At 45.9% G+C, this 18,925-nt stretch overlaps 1 protein-coding gene across 1 annotated transcript in view; it reads right to left on the bottom strand.

Annotated features, from left to right (window-relative positions):
- The window catches only part of LOC132460667 (muscarinic acetylcholine receptor M4-like), a 48,257-nt gene extending 34,268 nt beyond the window's left edge, over nt 1–13,989 (bottom strand). Inside the window, exon 1 of the mRNA XM_060055497.1 lies at nt 13,204–13,989. Within this exon, the coding sequence (XP_059911480.1) occupies nt 13,204–13,267 (64 nt within the window). The 5' untranslated portion in view covers nt 13,268–13,989. The remainder of the gene's footprint in view (nt 1–13,203) is intronic.
- Nucleotides 13,990–18,925: the final 4,936 nt, after the last annotated feature.

Genomic DNA, 18,925 nt, shown 5'->3' with positions numbered 1-18,925 from the left:
GAAAGAGGGGCACTTGGCGAGAGGCTGTCCAGAAAAGAGGCAGGGGGTGGAAGCCCAGGAGCCACAGGCTGCACAGGCAGAGAGACAGGCTGAAGTAGTAGAGAGACAGGATGTAGTGGCAGAGGCAGTGCTCCAGGTTGTAGATGTGGAAGAAGGGAGGTCAGATGTAGTGGCAGAGGTGGTGGCTGCCGAAACAGGGGAGCAGGCAGGCAGTGAGGGGGGGTCAGAGGAGGCCGCAGCCCAGCGGCCAAATACAGATTCTCAGCAGGAGGGAGGGCAGCCCTCTGCTTCTACTTCTTCGTCTAATATAGTCATAAGTGCACCCACTCAGACTAGTGTTGAGGGAGAGGATGAAGAGGAAATGAACGTTGATATTTTAACAACTGACGGGGAGACAAGAATAAGAGATGATGAGAATTTGTTTAAAGTGCCAAGGATAAAGAGAAAGACAAGGTCACAAGTAAAAGGGACAAGGTAAAAAAAAAAGATAGTGCAGGATAGTGGGACAAATGGAGGCTCTGACACAGATAGTGATTTAGAGTTATCTGATTCATCTTTAGCTGATGGTCAGAAAGCCAATGGTTACAGTTTGGAGCAAATTCGTAGTTTCCTCGAGAAGATGAAAGGACGACGGGCTGTCAATGTAGGGGAGGTTTTCCCAAACCGCTCCTTGTTTGTTGAATCAGCTAAATGGTTGATCAGACACAGAGGCGCTGATGGTCTTATGGACACGGAAGTGTATAGACTCAGAAAGATTGTGCAAAGAGTGAACGCAGAAATCAACAATGATCAAGAGTAGGGAGATACTTTTTTATTGTTTCATTACTCTTGCTGTACTTATGGCTAGTTTTAGAATCTCATCTCTTCATTTAAATGGAGCGAGAGATGCTAAAAAAAGAGCTTTGTTTTTTGAACTTGTAAAATTAAAGGGCATAGACATTTCTTTTTTACAAGAAACACACACCACTGCGGACATTGAAGTCGAGTGGAAACGAGAATGGGATGGCAATATCGTTTTTAGTCACAATAGCAATTTGAGTGCTGGAGTGGCAATTCTCTTTGCAAAAAACTTTTTGCCAGTATCGTTTGACTGTGAAGAAATTATAAAGGGAAGACTTCTTAAAGTCACTGCACGATATGAAAAAAACACCTTTACATTGTTAAATGTCTATGCCCCTGTTAACCCACAAGAAAGATGTTGTTTTTTAAATAAATTAGCAGACACTCTTTCAGGCTGTGCTCAAACTGATTTCCTAATCCTAGGGGGTGATTTTAATTGCACTGTGGATGATTTAGACAGAAATCATTTGGAGCCAAATTTACAGTCAAGGAAGCTTCTAAAAATAATTATTGCAACCTATGAGTTGAGTGATGTGTGGAGATCCAAACATGGAAACTGCAGGCAATATTCATGGTCTCATGCCAGAGATAATTATATTACTCTGGCTAGATTAGATCGTTTTTATTGTTTTAATCATCATTTGCAGATTTTTAAAAAATGTTGTTTGAGTCCAGTAGGTTTCTCAGATCATTTTTTGTTGGTGGGAACTGTTTTTATAAACAGGGTTAAACCTAAAAGTGCCTATTGGCACTTTAACATCTCACTTTTGAATGATTGTACGTTTAAGAAATGCTTAACCTTTCTTTGGGAAGAATGGAGGTGTAAGAAGCATGAACATTCATCCCTCCAGCAATGGTGGGACTTAGGAAAGGTGCGGGTTAAGCAGTTTTGTATACAGTACAACTTAAATGTTACTCGAGAGGCGGCTCAATCTATTAAAAACCTAGAGACCAGTATTGTGGAGCTCCAGGAATTGAGTAATTCTACTGGGGACCAATCACATCTTAAAGCTTTCAAAGACAAAAAAGCTGTTTTGGCAGACCTGCTGGGAGTAAGGGCCCAGGGTGCTTTGGTCCGATCTAGGTTTAGAAACCTAGTAGAAATGGATGCTCCTTCAAAATTTTTCTTTAATTTAGAAAAAAAGAATGGCCAAAACAGAATTATTCATTGTATTCAATCAGCTGACGGCATAGAGCTCACTCAGTCGGATGATATAAGAAAGAGGGCTGTGGATTTTTACACAGTGCTCTATAACTGTCAGTACACTGAGTTTGACCAGAGAGGAGAGTTGTTCTTTGACCAGCTCCCTCAGTTGTCAGAAGATAACAATGCTAGCTTAGAGCAACCACTGTCTCTGCAGGAATTGCAGGGGGCACTCATGAGCACAGCTAATGGGAAAGCCCCAGGAATTGATGGTCTACCTGTGGATTTTTATAAGTGTTTTGGGTCCAAGATCGGGGTGGACTTGCTAGAAGTCATAAATGACAGCTTGGCTGCAGGAAAGCTTCCTCTAAGCTGTCGTAGAGCAGTCCTTACTCTGCTACCTAAGAAGGGAGACCTGTCAGAAATTAAAAACTGGAGGCCGGTCAGTCTGCTATGTGCGGATTATAAAATTTTATCAAAAGCACTAGCAAACCGTCTGAGAAGAGTAATTGGAGATGTAATTCATATCGACCAATCTTACTGTGTCCCTGGCAGGTCGCTAAAAGACAACATCTCCTTAATAAGAGACTACCTACAGATCTCCAAAACCTTAGGCTTGAACTTCGGTCTGATTTCCCTAGATCAGGAAAAAGCTTTTGATCGAGTGGAACATCAGTATCTTTGGGAAACGTTGGGTGCCTTTGGTTTCTCTCCTGTTTTTACCAACAAGATTAAAGTCCTCTATAATCAAATTGAAAGCGTGCTCAAAATAAATGGTGGCTTAACTGCCTCTTTTGCAATCAAGAGAGGTATTCGCCAGGGATGTGCATTGTCAGGCATGCTATACTCCTTGGCTATAGAACCCTTTTTGTCAAAAATAAGGAAATCCTTGAGTGGGGTAAAACTGTCTGTAAATTGTGTACCGTTGCATCTGTCGGCATATGCTGATAATATTATTGTGGCAGTAAATAATGATGGTGATGTGGAAAAATTAATGAAGATTATAGTGTCTTTTGAAAATATGTCTTCATCTAAGGTCAACTGGGCTAAAAGCAGTGCTCTTTTAAGTGGGAATTGGCATGGGAGGGTACCTAAGTTACCTGATGGGATTTTCTGGGAAAGACATGGCATCAAGTATCTGGGAGTGCAACTGGGTGATGACTCTGCAGAGAAAAGGAACTGGGAGGGAGTGGTGGAGAAGATGGAGGGCAGGCTGGGGAGGTGGCGCTGGCTCTTGCCCAGGATGTCATACAGAGGCAGATCAATCATTATTAACAACCTGGTGGCCTCTTCTCTGTGGCACCGGCTAGCTGTGTTGGAGCCTCCTGCAGGTCTTTTGGGGAGGTTGCAGAGTATTATTGTTGACTTTTTTTGGGACAAGCTCCATTGGGTCCCACAAAGCATATTATTTCTACCTAAAGAAGAGGGAGGACAGGGCATAGCAAGTCTAGCAAGCAGGAAAGCAGCTTTCAGGTTACAGTTTTTACAAAGCTTTCTATACGGACCACAAAATCTGCCGTGGAGACAAGTAGCTGAAATTGTTTTTGGTTGGGTTGGAGGTTTAGGTTTTGGAAAAACGTTGTTTTCTCTGGACTGTTCTTGCTTCAATCTAAATGTTTTACCACCTTTTTATCTAAGTGTTTTGAAAACATGGAGTGTGATGGAGGCTGGTTGCTTAGAAGCCACATCCTCTTTGTACTGGCTGCTAAGGGAGCCCATTCTAAAGGGGGCTCGTCTAGCGGCTGCATGGGAGGAGGTGCCAAACATGACTGGATTATTGAAGAAGAAGGAGATAACAACTGTCCAGGAGTTGTTGCAGCTGGCTGGTGCTCAGGTGGACAATGCAGAAAACGTGGCGGGAAGACTGGCAGTCCGATCCACACGTGTGGTGGGACGTAGACTGGACGTTTTTAAGAAGGCCTTGTCCTCAGAGGACAGAGCTCTTCTGACTGGATGGTTTAAAGGAGAATTAACACCTGATCATAGTGACCCTTTCCCTAAGATATGCATCCGGCCTTTTGGGAAGGACTTATGAGGCTTTGGGTCCTCTGCTGGACAGGCAGGAGTGGATGTCCATGGACTCTGCGAGTGGAAAGTCCCTTTACATGGGATGTGTGAAAGCTTTAAATAAGGAAAAACTTAAAGGCAAGACTGACACTCCCTGGAGGGATCATCTCAGAGTAAAAGCTGAGGTCAAACCAGCATGGAGTACACTGTACAAGGCTCCAGTCACAAAAAACATTGGGGACTTGCATTGGCGTGTTTTACATGGAATCATAGCAGTCAATGCTTTTGTCTCTATTCTAAACCCTAGTGTGTCGGATAAGTGTCTCTTCTGTAACCTGAGGGAAACCATTTTTCACTGCTTCGTTGACTGTTCACGACTGATTCCACTGTTCCAAAACCTGAGGTCCGTTTTGTCTTTGTTCAAAGAAAAATTTAGTAAACAGTTGTTCATATTTGGTTTCTCCTATAGGAAAAACAAAAAGAAGAAAGGCAAGCTCCTGAATTTTCTTTTTGGTCAAGCCAAGATGGCCATTTATTTAAGCAGGAGGGAAACGATAGATGGAGGCCAGAGACGTGATTGTGTGTCAATTTTCAAGTGTCTTGTTAGAGCCCGTATACGGTTTGAATATAATTATTACGCAAAGATGGAGGATGTGGATACGTTTAAAGGTGTTTGGGACAGTGAAGGCATCCTTTTCTCTTTAAAAGACCCAGACATTATCTTTACAGATCTGTTGCTTTAGTTTTTTTTTAATTTTTGTTTTTTGTCTCTTGTTTTTTTTCTTTTTTCTTTTTATTTATTTATTTTATTGTGTGTTGTGTGTGTCTGTGTTGTTGTTTTTGTAAAAATATGTAAATAAATAAGCGGTTTTAAAAACTCAAAAACTCTCTCTCTCTCTCTCTCTCTCTCTCTCTCAGACTCTCTCTCTCTCTCTCTCTCTCTCTCTCTCTCTCTCTCTCTCTCTCTCTCTCTCTCTCTCTCTCTCTCTCTCTCTCTCTCTCTCTCTCTCCTCTGGTCAGACTTCTGGTCTTTTCTCGTTCCGCTTTGAAGTTTAGAAAATAAAAAAACACCTTCCCATGCTGTGTGTGTGTGTGTGTGTGTGTCAGTGTATGTGTGGTTTGTTGGTGTGTGGCTGTGTGTGTGTGTGTGTACACATTGCCTTGCTATGTGTGTGTGCTTTTATGTGTATCTGTATGTGTGTTTGAGGCGATGTTTGTCAGTGTGTGTGCGTACGTACTTCTGTGTGTTAGTGTACTTCTAGTCGTATGTGTGTGGGTGTTCTTCTCTGTGTGTTTGTATGCATGTGTACTTCTGTATGTGTTTGTGTGTGTGTGTACTTCTGTGTGTATGTATGGGAGTGTGCTTCTGTTTGTGTGTGTGCTTCTGTGTGTTCTTCTATGTGTGTGTGTGCGTGTGCATTTGACAGAGAATAACTAACGGTGGCCAGTGGTCCAACATCAGCCATTCCCTTTGACGGCCGGCCCACATTCACAACACACCGGCTCCATTCCAACTCTCTCTCTAGCTCCTCCACACAGCGTTGGAACGCGCCCCACCGGCCATGTTCCATTAGCACTGCCTTCTCTCAACCTCACCGGCACTCATTCACACTGACCTGATTACTTATTAGTTATTACACAACTCCTGGCACTTAATGTACACACTTATTGTATGTTGTACGTCCTGGCACTAAACAGCATTACTTCTCCTAGCTCTCTGTGTTGTCTACGGGGAATGGGTTAACCTAGTGATGGTTAGTGTTGGCCCTTGGTTCTATGAACATCCTCACTGTACCCACAGAGATATATCGTTGTTTCTCTTTCTAAAGAATAATGGACTTATTGTGCGTCGCTCTGGATAAAGCTTCTTATAAACGCCCTCGATGTAAGCCTGTTTGGTGACGGCTGGTTCAACCTGCTGACCACTGATTGGTCCACGAGCACCAGGGGAGCGGCCTCAGCGACCCCAGAGTCCAATCAGACTCAACCAGGTGAGGCGATATCATTATGATGTAATCCATGCACATGTAATCTGACTATGAATTGGAATGAGGTATGTGTGTGTGTGTGTGTGTGTGTTGTGTGCGTGAGTGTGTGTGTTAAACGCATTTACGAGTGTAAATGTGAATGTATACTTTGTTCTGATTGGTCGATAATGATGCCTAGGGTGTCTATAATGTTTCCACCAACGGGACTGAAATACAAATCAAACATCAAAAACCAACGGACAAAACACACACAGTTTATCCTCTGCGTGTTTCCATGGCAACGCCAAAACAGCGCGCTCCGATCGCCGCAGGACCACGGTTTATTTTATTCCGCTGATTAAGTCGAAACAATAACGATAAACGGATTAAAGTCACGTCCCTCTGCTCAGGTAGCAGCGGACTGAACCAACTCAGGGAGCCGGGTTGGGGGGGGGCAGACCACATCGTGGGAATTACGTTGGGAATAATTTTGGAAATGGTGTTGGGAGCACTGTGGGGAATTATGTTGGGGATATTGCTGGAAATACTGTTATTGGGAATACTGCTGGGAATAAGGTTGGGAATAATGTCAGGAATAATCTTGTGAATGGTAATGGCGATAACGTAGCCACATTAACGTAGCCATTATTTTCCAATAAGGGGACAGGCATTGTGGTTTGGTCCGTTTCGCCCCTCTTCTCTCCCCCAACAGTCAGTCTCCCCCAACACGTTTCCGTTCAGTTAGCGGCTTCAAACGCGTTTGTGGGATTAGAATATGAAAACCTTAAAAGGCCTGTACAGTCTGACTATCAGAGATTATAGTTATGAAGTAGAATCAAAACCAGTTCCAAGAGACTATCTTGTTAGCTTTTTCTGCAGGGTTAATTGATTTATAAGTTAAGTGATTTATAACGTAAAATACCCCTAACTTATCACAGAGAGACTTAGCCTTCATAAACCATGCTGTGATTGACAAGATATACCCACTGAATATCTGGTGGAGGAAATGTGTCACAAGTAAACTGATACACATCTAAAAGTCAGAGAATAAACCTTCATCTGTCCTTCAAAGTCTGAAACGTCATAGCCTCATTAAGTTGGACCGTCTCCCTAATTGGATTGTGCTGTGATTGGTCCAGAGCTTACAGTGATTAAAACAGACTCCTCCCATTCAATCAGCTCCAAGGAACAGAGTGAAATGGATCAACTTTAATAACTACGGCACAGAGATATAGAAGCGACGGAGTGATGAGGCGTCGTATTGTGGTGCTGACTGCAGGCTCATTCTGTTGTCCAAACCTGTTTTAAGGAGTACATCATTTATTTCAAACCCACAAGAAATGCTGAAGCAATTAGAATCATGTTAATTTGGCTGTGTGTATGTTTGTGTGTGTGTGTGTGTGTGTGTGTGTGTGTGTGTGTGTGTGCGTGTCTCTCTCTTTGTGTGTGTGTGTGATAAAGTGTCTGTGTGTGTGTGTGTGTGTGTGTGTGTGTGTGTGTGTGTGTGTGTGTGTGTGTGTGTGTGTGTTTGTTTGTTAACCTGTGTGTGTTTGTGGGATAAAGTGTGAGTGTGTGCTTGCGTGGATGCGCGTGTGTACGTGTGCGCGTGTGTGCGAGTGAAAAGGGGATGAGGAGGGAAACGAGGTAGAGTGACGGGAGGAGAGAGAGAGTTTATCTCGCCCTCGCCTCACACTGTAAATCTGAGGGCGCACAAAGTCTTTGATCTCGCTCTCTCGCTCTCTCTCCCTGACAGACACACAAACTATCTCTCTCCTCCCCTCTCCCTCCCCCCTCTCTCTCTCTCTCTTACTCTCTCCCCCTCTCTCCCCCCCCCCCTCTCTCTCTCTCCCCCCCCTCCCTCCCCCCCTGCATGCTGCTGTCTCCCCTTGTTCCCAGCTCTATTGGTGTATTTGTGTTAGCGTTGTGTTGACTGACGTTGTGAGTCTGTCCGTCTGACGTTGTGAGTCGGTCTGGCGTTGTGTGTCTGTCTGTCTGGCGTTGTGTGTCTGTCTGTTTGACGTTGTCAGTCTGTCTGTTTGACGTTGTGAGTCTGTCTGACGTTGTGAGTCGCTCTGGCGTTGTGAGTCTGTCTGTCTGACGTTGTGAGTCTGTCAGTCTAACGTTGTGAATCTGTCTGACTGGCGTTGTGTGTCTGTCTGTTTGACGTTGTGAGTTTGTCTGACTGGGGTTGTGAGTCTGCCAGATGGTTAATATGTCCGCTGTCAGAGGCACGGTGTACTGCTTCTGGTTCAGCCCTGAATACTGAGTGGTTGCAACACAATATGAGACACACAAAATAACTACACAATAAGGTCATCCCTGCCTCGATATCTGTACAATAAATAGTCCTATACAGGCTGTCCTGGTGTTGGGTAACAAAGAATTTATAAATCGGTATATCTATCCTCCATCACGCGCATATCTTTTACATTTAAATTTACATTCAGGGCGTTTAGCAGACGTGTAGCGGAGTCTGATTGAACTCTGGGGCAGGTGAGGCTGCACACTAGTTGCTCGTTGACCGTCAGTGAGCAACAGGTTAAACAGCCATCACCACACACATTGACATTTAGGGCGTTCATCAGACGCCTTTATCCAGAGTGACTTACAATAAGAACATTAGTCTTTAGAAAGAGAAACAACAATATATCTCTGTGGGTACAGTGAGGATGTTCATAGAACCAAGTGCCAAGCACTAACCATCACTAGGTTAACCCATTCCCCGTAGACAACACAGATAGAATATTTTAAGAGGAGACGTTTGATTGGAAACTTTTCTCTTTATTCTGAGCTTCTTGGAAGTCAAACGAGTGAGCTCAAATCTCTGTTTGAGGAGCTGATCAAATATGGGCATTCTCCATTTCCTTGGATCCCCTGTCCTCATTAAAGGACAATTCTGGTATTTTGAACATTGAGCCCCCTTTCTGGTTTGTTTCGGATGAAATAGAGTTGTAAACACCGAAACTTTGAATATTGGTCCTGTCTCGACTATTTGGCTAATTTCGAATCGCCCATTCCTGCTTCACAATGGCTGGCTATGGGCATTCCTAAAACTGTCCTTAAAACAACCCTAAACCTTCATTTTCAGTCTTTTCGCTCGGTTCTAGCCCTACTGTTGATACGGAGAACTGAGTGAAAAGACTACAAACACCCCCCTTTCCGTTTCCGGTTCTGGTCCGGTTTCCATTTCATTCAGGATATGCAGATTTACAAAATGCCAAATAAATACGACATAAACTGTTTTTCGCTGCGATACTTGATGAGGAACATCAACTAACACCACTAACCACTCGTAGAGTTTCACATTTCTGAAAACGAAGGTGTAGGGTTGTTTTAAGGACAGTTTTGTGAATGCCCATAGCCAGCCATTCTAAAGCAGGCAGGGGCGATTCGAAATTAGCCAAATACTCGAGACAGGACCAATATTAACAATTTCGGTTTTAACAACTCTATTTCATCCTAGACAAACCAGAAAGGGGGCTCAATGTTCAAAATACCGGAATTGTCATTTAAATATATATATCACAATACATACATACTTCTTTCCAGCCTCAACCTTCTCAGATGATGATCTGTTCTGTTTTTTCTCATGTATGCTATAGCTGCCCCTCTCCTAAAATAGTTTTTCTATCCTGCTCTCTCTCTCTCTCTCTCTCTCTCTCTCTCTCTCTCTCTCTCTCTCTCTCTCTCTCTCTCTCTCTCTCTCTCTCTCTCTCTCTCTCTCTCTCTCTCTCTCTCTCTCTCTGTTTTACTAACACACACATTATCAATTATCCATTATGATTAGATTGTCTATTTATATTCGGTTACAAGGAAATTAATAATCAATGTGTGTTCGTGATTCGCGGTCTGTCGCTTTGAGACTCTTAAACGAGGTTTAGTAGTTAAGTAGTTAAGTACTTAGCGCCTTGGAGCAAGTCCGGAGTAAAGTTAATTTAGCGACACTATCACAGACTGGAGGAGAGGTAGGTATAAACAGGTGTTGGCGGCTTCGTCTAGTTCTGTAGTTTTGAGGTTCTATGGGTGAGAACCTCCTCCAACTCATTCTGTCATCATCTCAGCTCTCAAGGTGTTTAAGAAACAAATCTGTGTATAGAGGTTGGGAAGGTGGTGTGTGTGAATGATAAGAAAAGATGTATCCCTCTTTCTCGTTGTCTCTCTCTTTTTGTCTCACTCGCTCTCTCTGTCTCTCTTTCTCACTCTCTCTCTCTCTCTCTGGCTCTGTCTCTCATCACCTCTCTCTCTCTCTCTGGCTCTGTCTCTGTCTGTCTGTCTGTCTGTCTGTCTGTCTGTCTGTCTGTCTCTCTCCCATTCTGTCTCTCTCTCTCTCTCCCCCTGCCTTCCTCCCTCACTCTCTCCCCCCCCCTCTCCCTCTCTCCCTTTGACATATTGCACAGATTATATGATAAAAAACAATAAAATCGCTGACCCACTAACTGCAGTGAACATAAGAACTTCATTCACTCCACACGAGGCAATCACAGTGACGGTGGGTTTGGTTGTTTTCCAACCACCTGGTGTTGCATACGTGTCCCTCCCCCCTTGCCCCTCCTATGTCTCTTCCTGTCAGCTCTGTGCCACCCACAAAGCTGAAACAACCGCATAAAAGGGGTTCAAAGTTTGCCTGATTTAGATTTTTTTTGTTTTAGTTGGAAAGATTGCAGAGCGAATTAGATTACAGATTACAGAGTGGCGTCGGAAATGTCTGCCTGGGAATGACTCGGGTAATTGACCGAGCTAATGCTAGGATATCATGATAAAATGGCTACATGTCTCTCAGGGGTCTTGTCGGTTGATTCTGAGGACCTCGTAGGAGACTTGTTGTAGGATTATGTAAAGCTTATCACTTGATGAAGGATTAGGTAAAATCACAGAAAGTTTGTCATGTTTGCGATTTTTCACATTATTCAGTTTCCGACTTCAGTTGGTGTTCTCCGATGAAGTAGGTGGTTGTCGCGGTCGTTAGCTGATGTAGCGATGTAAACGTATTCAACAAGGTCCTCAGGGTGTGGGGGGGGGGGAGTAGAGGGGGTGTAGTGGGGGGGACCTCTTATCACGTAACACACATTGGAAATATAAGCCGTTTATCGGAGACCTTTCCAATTTGGAGTTCATGGAGTTCGCTTATTTTGTTCAGACGATTGAACGTCTGAACGTTCAATCGTCTGAACTTAGGGGGACAAATAAAGGGCGTTACAAAACCGTTTGCTATTTTATTCTGAAGTCATTGATGTTGATGTGAAGACGTTATGAGATTTGCGTCTGAAGTTGAGCTCCGAACTCTGAACAGAGGAAAACTCTATGATGTTGTTTTAATAAAAGGAAAGATGTCTCTCTCTCTTCCGCTCTCTCTCTCGTCCTCTCTCTCTCTCGTCCTCTCTCTCTCTCTCTCTCTCTCTCTCTCTCTCTCTCTCTCTCTCTCTCTCTCTCTCTCTCTCTCTCTCTCTCACTGACTGACTGACTGACTGACTGACTGACTGACTGACTGACTGACTGACTGACTGACTGACTGACTGACTGACAGCCAATCACCTCTGACAGCTGTCAATCACCCCCTGTGAACAGTAGCCTGGGGGCGGGGCATTGAAGCCTTCCAGCTCCCCTGTCACTCAGAGGCGCGTGGACGTGTGACGGCCTGTCAGGGAGAGACGAAGGTCTCTGTTTATTTACTGAGTCTTGTTCTCTCTCTCTCTCTCTCTCTCTCTCTCTCTCTCTCTCTCTCTCTCTCTCTCTCTCTCTCTCTCTCTCTGACTCAGTTTGATTTCTTTCACCAAAGTCAGCATTCCCAAGCTTAAAACTTAATATATTAATGCCATACACAGAGGGAAAAATATGTGGCCGTTTGGACCTTAGAGACGGAGACAACTCGAAAGGCAACGTCCTTAGTACAGACTGAGTCGCTCCTATATAAGCGTAGGCTCAGGTATATACGTTAATCTCAGCAACTATAGGCTATGGCTTCATTCAGGCTTTGTCGTCCTCTTGTGGCCATCTGAGGCACTGATGGTAGATTAACGCTAATGGTCTATCGTGGGAAATCAGAGACCAGCGACAGCAGCCGATTCGATTCATGCATCATGGAAGTTTTCCTTTTCCTCGCATCATTTAAATTGAGGAAAAGTTAATTATGAGTTCGAGATAATTCCCAGGGAACTGAGTACAGTAGAAGATTAGTGTGTGTGCGCACACACATAAACACACATAGGCATAAGTACACACATGTACACACAGGCGTACCAACACACGCACGCAGGCACGCAACACACAAGCAGAATTACACAAACATGTACAAACACGTAAATGTTCATTCACATGCACACTCACAAGCACAGAGCACGCAAGCAACACACAACACAGAAGCACAAGTACACAAACATGTACACGCACGTAAATGTACGTGCACACGCAGACACTCACACACAAGCACAAAGCACGCAAGCACATAGCCTACTGGAATACGTGTAGCCTACACACACATACACACACATGCGCGCAAGCACGCAAGCACACACACACACACACACACACACACACACACACACACACACACACACACACACACACACACACACACACACACACACACACACACACACACACACACACACACACCACACACACAGTAAAGCTTGTTTAAACACCGATGCAAATGGGGTATTTTTAGGGAGGAGGAGAAACTAGAGGGTAAAAATAGATCAGAGGAGAAACGGGGAACGGAGAATGAGGAGAGAATACACAACCTACTGAATTTACTGATCCTAAAGACAGCAGATTGCTGCGCACGGTCTTTGAACCAAGACTTGTGACTCACACTGACCCCGTTTGACCGAACTGATCTGAGACCAGATTCACTTTCTGTTTGAATCTAGAGAAGAGAGATGCTCTCTTAGTTAAATGGTCCGTGGTCGTTTAGGTTACCGGCTGTCACTCGACGTCTCGCGTCCCTCTCTGAGCGAGAAAACCCTCCCGAATCCCCCTCGTGCGTCCTACTGAACCTGGCTTTAGACCCGGGTTGCGATTTGACCGTGTCCACTCCCATACACTCCATCACTCACACAATTATCAACGGATTGTTTTGCGGTTTGAAGGTCTCCACTCATTCACTCATTCCCTCAATCACTTATCAGCAAAACATTGTTTTGTGGTTTGAATTTCATTCACTTCTCAACAGAACATTGTTTGCTGCTCCATTCCCTAATTCATTCACTCTCAACAGTCAAACTCACTCATCAACAGTGAACTTACCGTTGTCATTCCACGGGGGCCAGAGTCCCGAAGGCTGGCCGGTGGCTCCGTTAATACCGTCCATGGTGCATGTCCAATTGAGACCCGTCCAATTAAGACTCTCCAATTAAGACACGTCCTTGCGCGTTCTCCTTCAACGGTCGTTTGTTCTCACTTTACTGTGTGGACTCGGAGTTCCGCTCGCGCTTTGCGCCTCCCTCCTACACACACACTTACACACACGCACACACACACGCAAGTGCACCCTCCCACCACGCTCCCTTTATTGACTCTTAATTGCCTCAATTGCTTGACGGTCAACTTCCGCGCAAGTTGTTCTCCAATGTCTAATTACTTTTTCGGCGGAACCGCAGATACACGAAAACGTAAAAAAACGACAATAACGTGATCCTCAAATCCAATTAAGTCAAACCGGTCGGGGTTTCGTCAGAGAGCGCGTGTCAAAGGAATCCAAACCAGTTCCGGATCCCAATGTTCGAGAGACACTCGCAGCTCGTGCGCCTCACGTCAGAGCGGTCTCGTGCTGCACGGCCAAGTGAAGGGGCCACGCGCATCGAGAACAGCGCGGGAAACGGAGAGAGGGAGGGAGATGGAGAGAGAGAAGGAGGGGAGAGAGAAGGAGAGAGAGAGAGAGAGAGAGAGAGAGAGAGAGCGAGAGAGAGAGAGAGAGAGAGAGAGAGAGAGAGCGAGCGAGAGAGAGAGAGAGAGAGAGAGAGAGAGAGAGAGAGAGAGAGAGAGAGAGAGAGAGAGAGAGAGAGAGAGAGCATGACGAGTGCATTCGACCAATCAGCGGCTGCCCTTCTCCGCGTCAGTTTCACCGCGCGACTTCTCACCTAGGTCCCAGTGGGGGGTGGGGGGGGGGGGGGCGCCCTCACGACAACGACCGTTCTGCGTCTTGTGACAGAAGTCAGTATGATGTCAATCCCCGGAGAGGTGGAGGAAAAAACTACTTCCAATCAGAGCGATCCGTGCATCTATGATAAGATGATACATCGGTGCAATGGTTATAACAAGTAATATTAGGATCATAAACACGTGCTGTTATGATAATACACCATTTATCATGGTCTAGCGGGGCCAAGCCGCTTCTGAGGTACAGGAGCCAATCAGATCACAGCGTTGAGTTCTGATTCCGCCCAACTGTCTGTCCTTTCACTCAAGTCGGACTCTTTGAAGTTTGCGTTGATTTAAATAAAGTCAAAAATCACATCTCTCTCTCTCTCCCCTTTCTCCCACCTCCTCCCTCTCTAGGCGAGCCTCCTCCTCCCTCTCCCCCCTCTCCCCCCCTCCTCTCTCTCTAAGGAGAGCCTCCTCCTCCCTCTCCCCCCCCTCTCTCCCCTCCTCTCCCTCCTCCCTCTCTGAATTGAGCCTCCTGCTCCCTCTCCCCCCCTCTCTCCCCTCCTCTCCCTCCTCCCTCTCTGAATTGAGCCTCCTCCTCCCTCTCCCCCTCCTCTCTCCCCTCCTCACCCTCTCTCTCTAAGCAGAGCCTGCCCCTCCCCCCTCCCTCTCCCCCCTCTCCCCCCTCTCCCCCCCTCCCCCTCAGTGCTGAGTCGTAGTCGCTGCAGGCGGAGCTAATCTCTGAGACGCCACTTCCTGAAACACTCGGAATCTGAGTAAGCTAATATTCTGTCCCTGTGTGTGTGTGTGTGTGTGTGCGTGTGAGTGTGTGTGTGTGAGTGTGTGTGTGTGTGTGTGTGTGTGTGTGTGTGTGTGTGTGTGTGTGTGTGAGAGACTTTTTGTTTGTGTGTGTCTAATTGTGTGTGTCTGTGTGTAACTAGTGTCTATGTGTGTGTGAGTGTGTGTGTGTATGTGCATTTTTGTTAGTGTGTGTCTAATTGTGTGTGTGTGTAACTAGTGTCTGTATGTGTCTAACTTTGTCTGTGTGTGTGTGTGTGTGTGTGCTTGTCGTGTGTCTAACTTTGTCTGTGTGTGTGTGTGTGTGTGTGTGTGTGTGTGTGTGTGTGTGTGTGTGTGTGTGTGTGTGTGTGTGTGTGCCTGCCTGCCTGCCTGCCTGCCTGCGTGCGTGCGTGCGTGCGTGCGTGTGTGTGTTAGCAGGGAAGGCTGCCTCCAGTGGTACAGTGCTCTGGTCAGATACTCTGAGACGTCTGAGTTTAATTAAGCTCTGATCCGTCGCCGCTGGTTCAGTATCAAATGATGAGAGAAGTCCCAGCTCTTTATTCATCAAACTAATCTAAGTCGTTATCAAACCACTTCTCAATCTTCACCAATCCTAATTCTTCATCATCTTAATTTTTATTATCATATTTTACCCTTACTGTACCCACAGATATATTGTGGTTTCTCTTTCTCCTGACATCATCCGCACACATTTACTGCAGGGCATTTAGCAGACGCTATGATCCTGAGGGACTATAAGCGGCATAAGTGTGTAAGAGGGGTGGGGGGGGGAGTGGGGGGGCTATTTAGAGTCCATGTGACGTCTGAATTCTGAAATCTGAACCAGTGAGTGTTGAGTATCTTGTTCAGAGTCCAGGTGACCTCTGACCTCTGAACCAGTGAGTGTTTAGTCTCTTGTTCAGAGTCCAGGTGACCTCTGAACTCTGAACCAGTGAGTCTTGAGTCTCTTGTTCAGAGTCCAGGTGACCTCTGAACTCTGGACCAGTGAGTCTTGAGTCTCTTGATCAGAGTCCAGGTGACCACAGAACTCTGAACTCTGGACCAGTGAGCCTTGAGTCTCTTGTTCAGAGTCCAGGTGAACTCTGAACTCTGAACCAGTGAGTCTTGAGTCTCTTGTTCAGAGTACAGGTGAACTCTGAACTCTGAACTCTGGACCAGTGAGTCTTGAGTCTCTTGTTCAGAGTCCAGGTGACCTCTGACCTCTGGACCAGTGAGTGTTTAGTCTCTTGTTCAGAGTCCAGGTGACCTCTGAACTCTGAACCAGTGAGTCTTGAGTCTCTTGTTCAGAGTCCAGGTGACCTCTGAACTCTGGACCAGTGAGTCTTGAGTCTCTTGTTCAGAGTCCAGGTGACCTCTGAACTCTGAACTCTGGACCAGTGAGTCTTGAGTCTCTTGATCAGAGTCCAGGTGACCACAGAACTCTGAACTCTGGACCAGTGAACCTTGAGTCTCTTGTTCAGAGTCCAGGTGAACTCTGAACTCTGAACCAGTGAGTCTTGAGTCTCTTGTTCAGAGTCCAGGTGAACTCTGAACTCTGGACCAGTGAGTCTTGAGTCTCTTGTTCAGAGTCCAGGTGAACTCTGAACTCTGAACTCTGAACCAGTGAGTCTTGAGTCTCTTGTTCAGAGTCCAGGTGACCTCTGAACTCTGAACTCTGGACCAGTGAGTCTTGAGTCTCTTGTTCAGAGTCCAGGTGACCTCTGAACTCTGGACCAGTGAGTCTTGAGTCTCTTGTTCAGAGTCCAGGTGAACTCTGAACTCTGAACCAGTGAGTCTTGAGTCTCTTGTTCAGAGTCCAGCTGACCTCTGATCTCTGAACCAGTGAGTCTTGAGTCTCTTGTTCAGAGTCCAGGTGACCTCTGACCTCTGGACCAGTGAGTGTTGAGTCTCTTGCAGAAGCTGGTGAGCGACTCTGCGGACCTGATAATACACATAATATTATTATGTAACCCATGCATATGTTATCTGATTATTCATTGCAATGAGAGAAGTGTGTGTGTGTGTGTGTGTGCATATACGCGCACGTATGGGTGTGTTGTGTGCGTATGTTTGCGCGCATGCGTGTGTGTGTGTGTGTGTGTGTGCGTGCATGCATATGTGTGTGTGCGCGTGCACATGTGTGTGTGTGTGTGTGTGTGTGTGTGTGTGTGGTCGCGAGTGTGTGCCCCAGCATCACCCTCCCATTAGTATAACTGCTGTCCTCATCCAGTAAATCACGGACTGGGTTTACTCGCGATACCAAACCTAAAGCAGGTTTACTGCTCAGGGAAGCAGAACTTCAGGGACACTGAGCGGAGTGGTGGTCTGCAGAGAGTCTGCTAAGAGTCCTGTAATGGAGGAGATTACATTACAGCCAGACCCGCCCTGGAGACATCATCCTGTCATCCCTCTCCTTATCTCCAGGCCCCGTGCTGTACGTCTGTCTTTGTGTCAGCACGTCTGTATGATTAATCAGGAACCGTCTGTAATATCACGTTCGTCTGTTGAATCAGGAATCGGTTCCTCAAAAGCACTCTGGTGCTGGACTTTGACTTCTTGGCTCGTACAGGTTAAAGGTTTTCCATGGAGTAGGGCGGCAGTAGCTCAGGAGGTAGAGCGGGTTGGCTGGGAACCTGAAGGTCGCTGGTTCGATCGCCGGGTCCTCGTATCGGAGTGCTGACTGGGGTGGGAATGTGTGTATGAATGGTTGTGAGTCGCTTTGGATAAAAGTGTAGCAAGTAGAGCGTGCAGTCGACTTTTTTGAAACCCTCGCAGTCGAGGGTTACCTGTTTGTTGACTAATATAGAGATAAATGATGGGCTTCACGAATAAATAATCGCCTTTTCTGAGATAATCACCCAGAATCGTGAGGCAGTCTCATCACTCTTGTGAGTGTGTTCGCAGCATAAGCTCATGTTGTTTCTGTTTATGTCCTACATGAATCGAATCAAATCGAACTCCCAAATCAAATCATTCTCCAAACAGTCCACTTACCCCCCCCCCCCCCTCCATTGTGGGTCCATGAATCATTTACTATCCCTCCCTCTCTCCCTCCCTCCCTGATGATTGGAGGCAGGCCTGTCTGGCCGTCCTCATGCTATAACAACATACCATTAGATTCAATAGGATTAGAGCTGTCTCTGAGAGGGAACAGGGAGATAGGAGCTAGGAGACAGGACAGAGGACACAGCCAGCTAGGAGCTAGGACCGAGGCCACAGCCTGCTAGGCAGTGTCCTCTCAACATGACTTTATATAAAGTGAGTTTGTATCTATGTTGATGAAGAGATTGAATATCGAATATGCAGACACCAATGTACGGTTAACCTTTGAAGACTGTTTAGGTGTCTACGATAGAATCATACATTTAGAATCCTCGGGGCATTAAACTGCGGCGCCGAGACTTTTGAATTAAAATCCGGTTTTCAAAGAAGCAAAGGAACAGCTGGGATTAATCAAAGAAAACCTTTTACCCATGATCAGAAAGTGTGGACCATGGTCAGGCAACCACAGCTTCAGTAAGAGACTCAACACTCTGGTTCAGAGGTCACCTGGACTCTGAACAAGAGACTCAAGACTCACTGGTTCAGAGGTCAGAGGTCACCTGGACTCTGGACAAGAGACTCAAGACTCACTGGTTCAGAGTTCAGCTGGACTCTGAACAAGAGACTCAAGACTGACTGGTTCAGAGAGTGTGTGTGGATGTGTGTCTCTCTAGTGTGTGTGTGTGTGTGCGTGTGTCTCTCTCCCTCTACTGTGTGTGCGTGTGTGTGTGTGTGTGTGTGTGTGTCTCTCTCTCTACTGTGTGTGTGTGTGTTTGTGTGTGTCTCTCTCTCTACTGTGTGTGTGTGTGTGTGTGTGTGTGTGTGTGTTTGTCTCTCTGTTGTATGTGTGTCTCTGTGTGTGTGTGTGTGTGTGTGTGTGTGTCTCTGTGTGTGTTGGTGTGTTGTGAGTAGGAGAGGTAGTGAGTTTGTCCGCTCGCTGGCGGTCTTACATAACAACGATGTGCACTTCCTGCCTACCTTTGACCGCGAGCGCACACTTTAAACACGCACACGCGAGCAAACGCACCCAAACACACCCACGCCAAACATGCACGCACACACG

This window comes from Gadus macrocephalus, chromosome 7, assembly GCF_031168955.1.
Source record: "Gadus macrocephalus chromosome 7, ASM3116895v1".
NCBI classification, from domain to species: Eukaryota; Metazoa; Chordata; class Actinopteri; order Gadiformes; family Gadidae; genus Gadus; species Gadus macrocephalus.
This window is presented reverse-complemented; position numbering and strand designations above follow the sequence as displayed.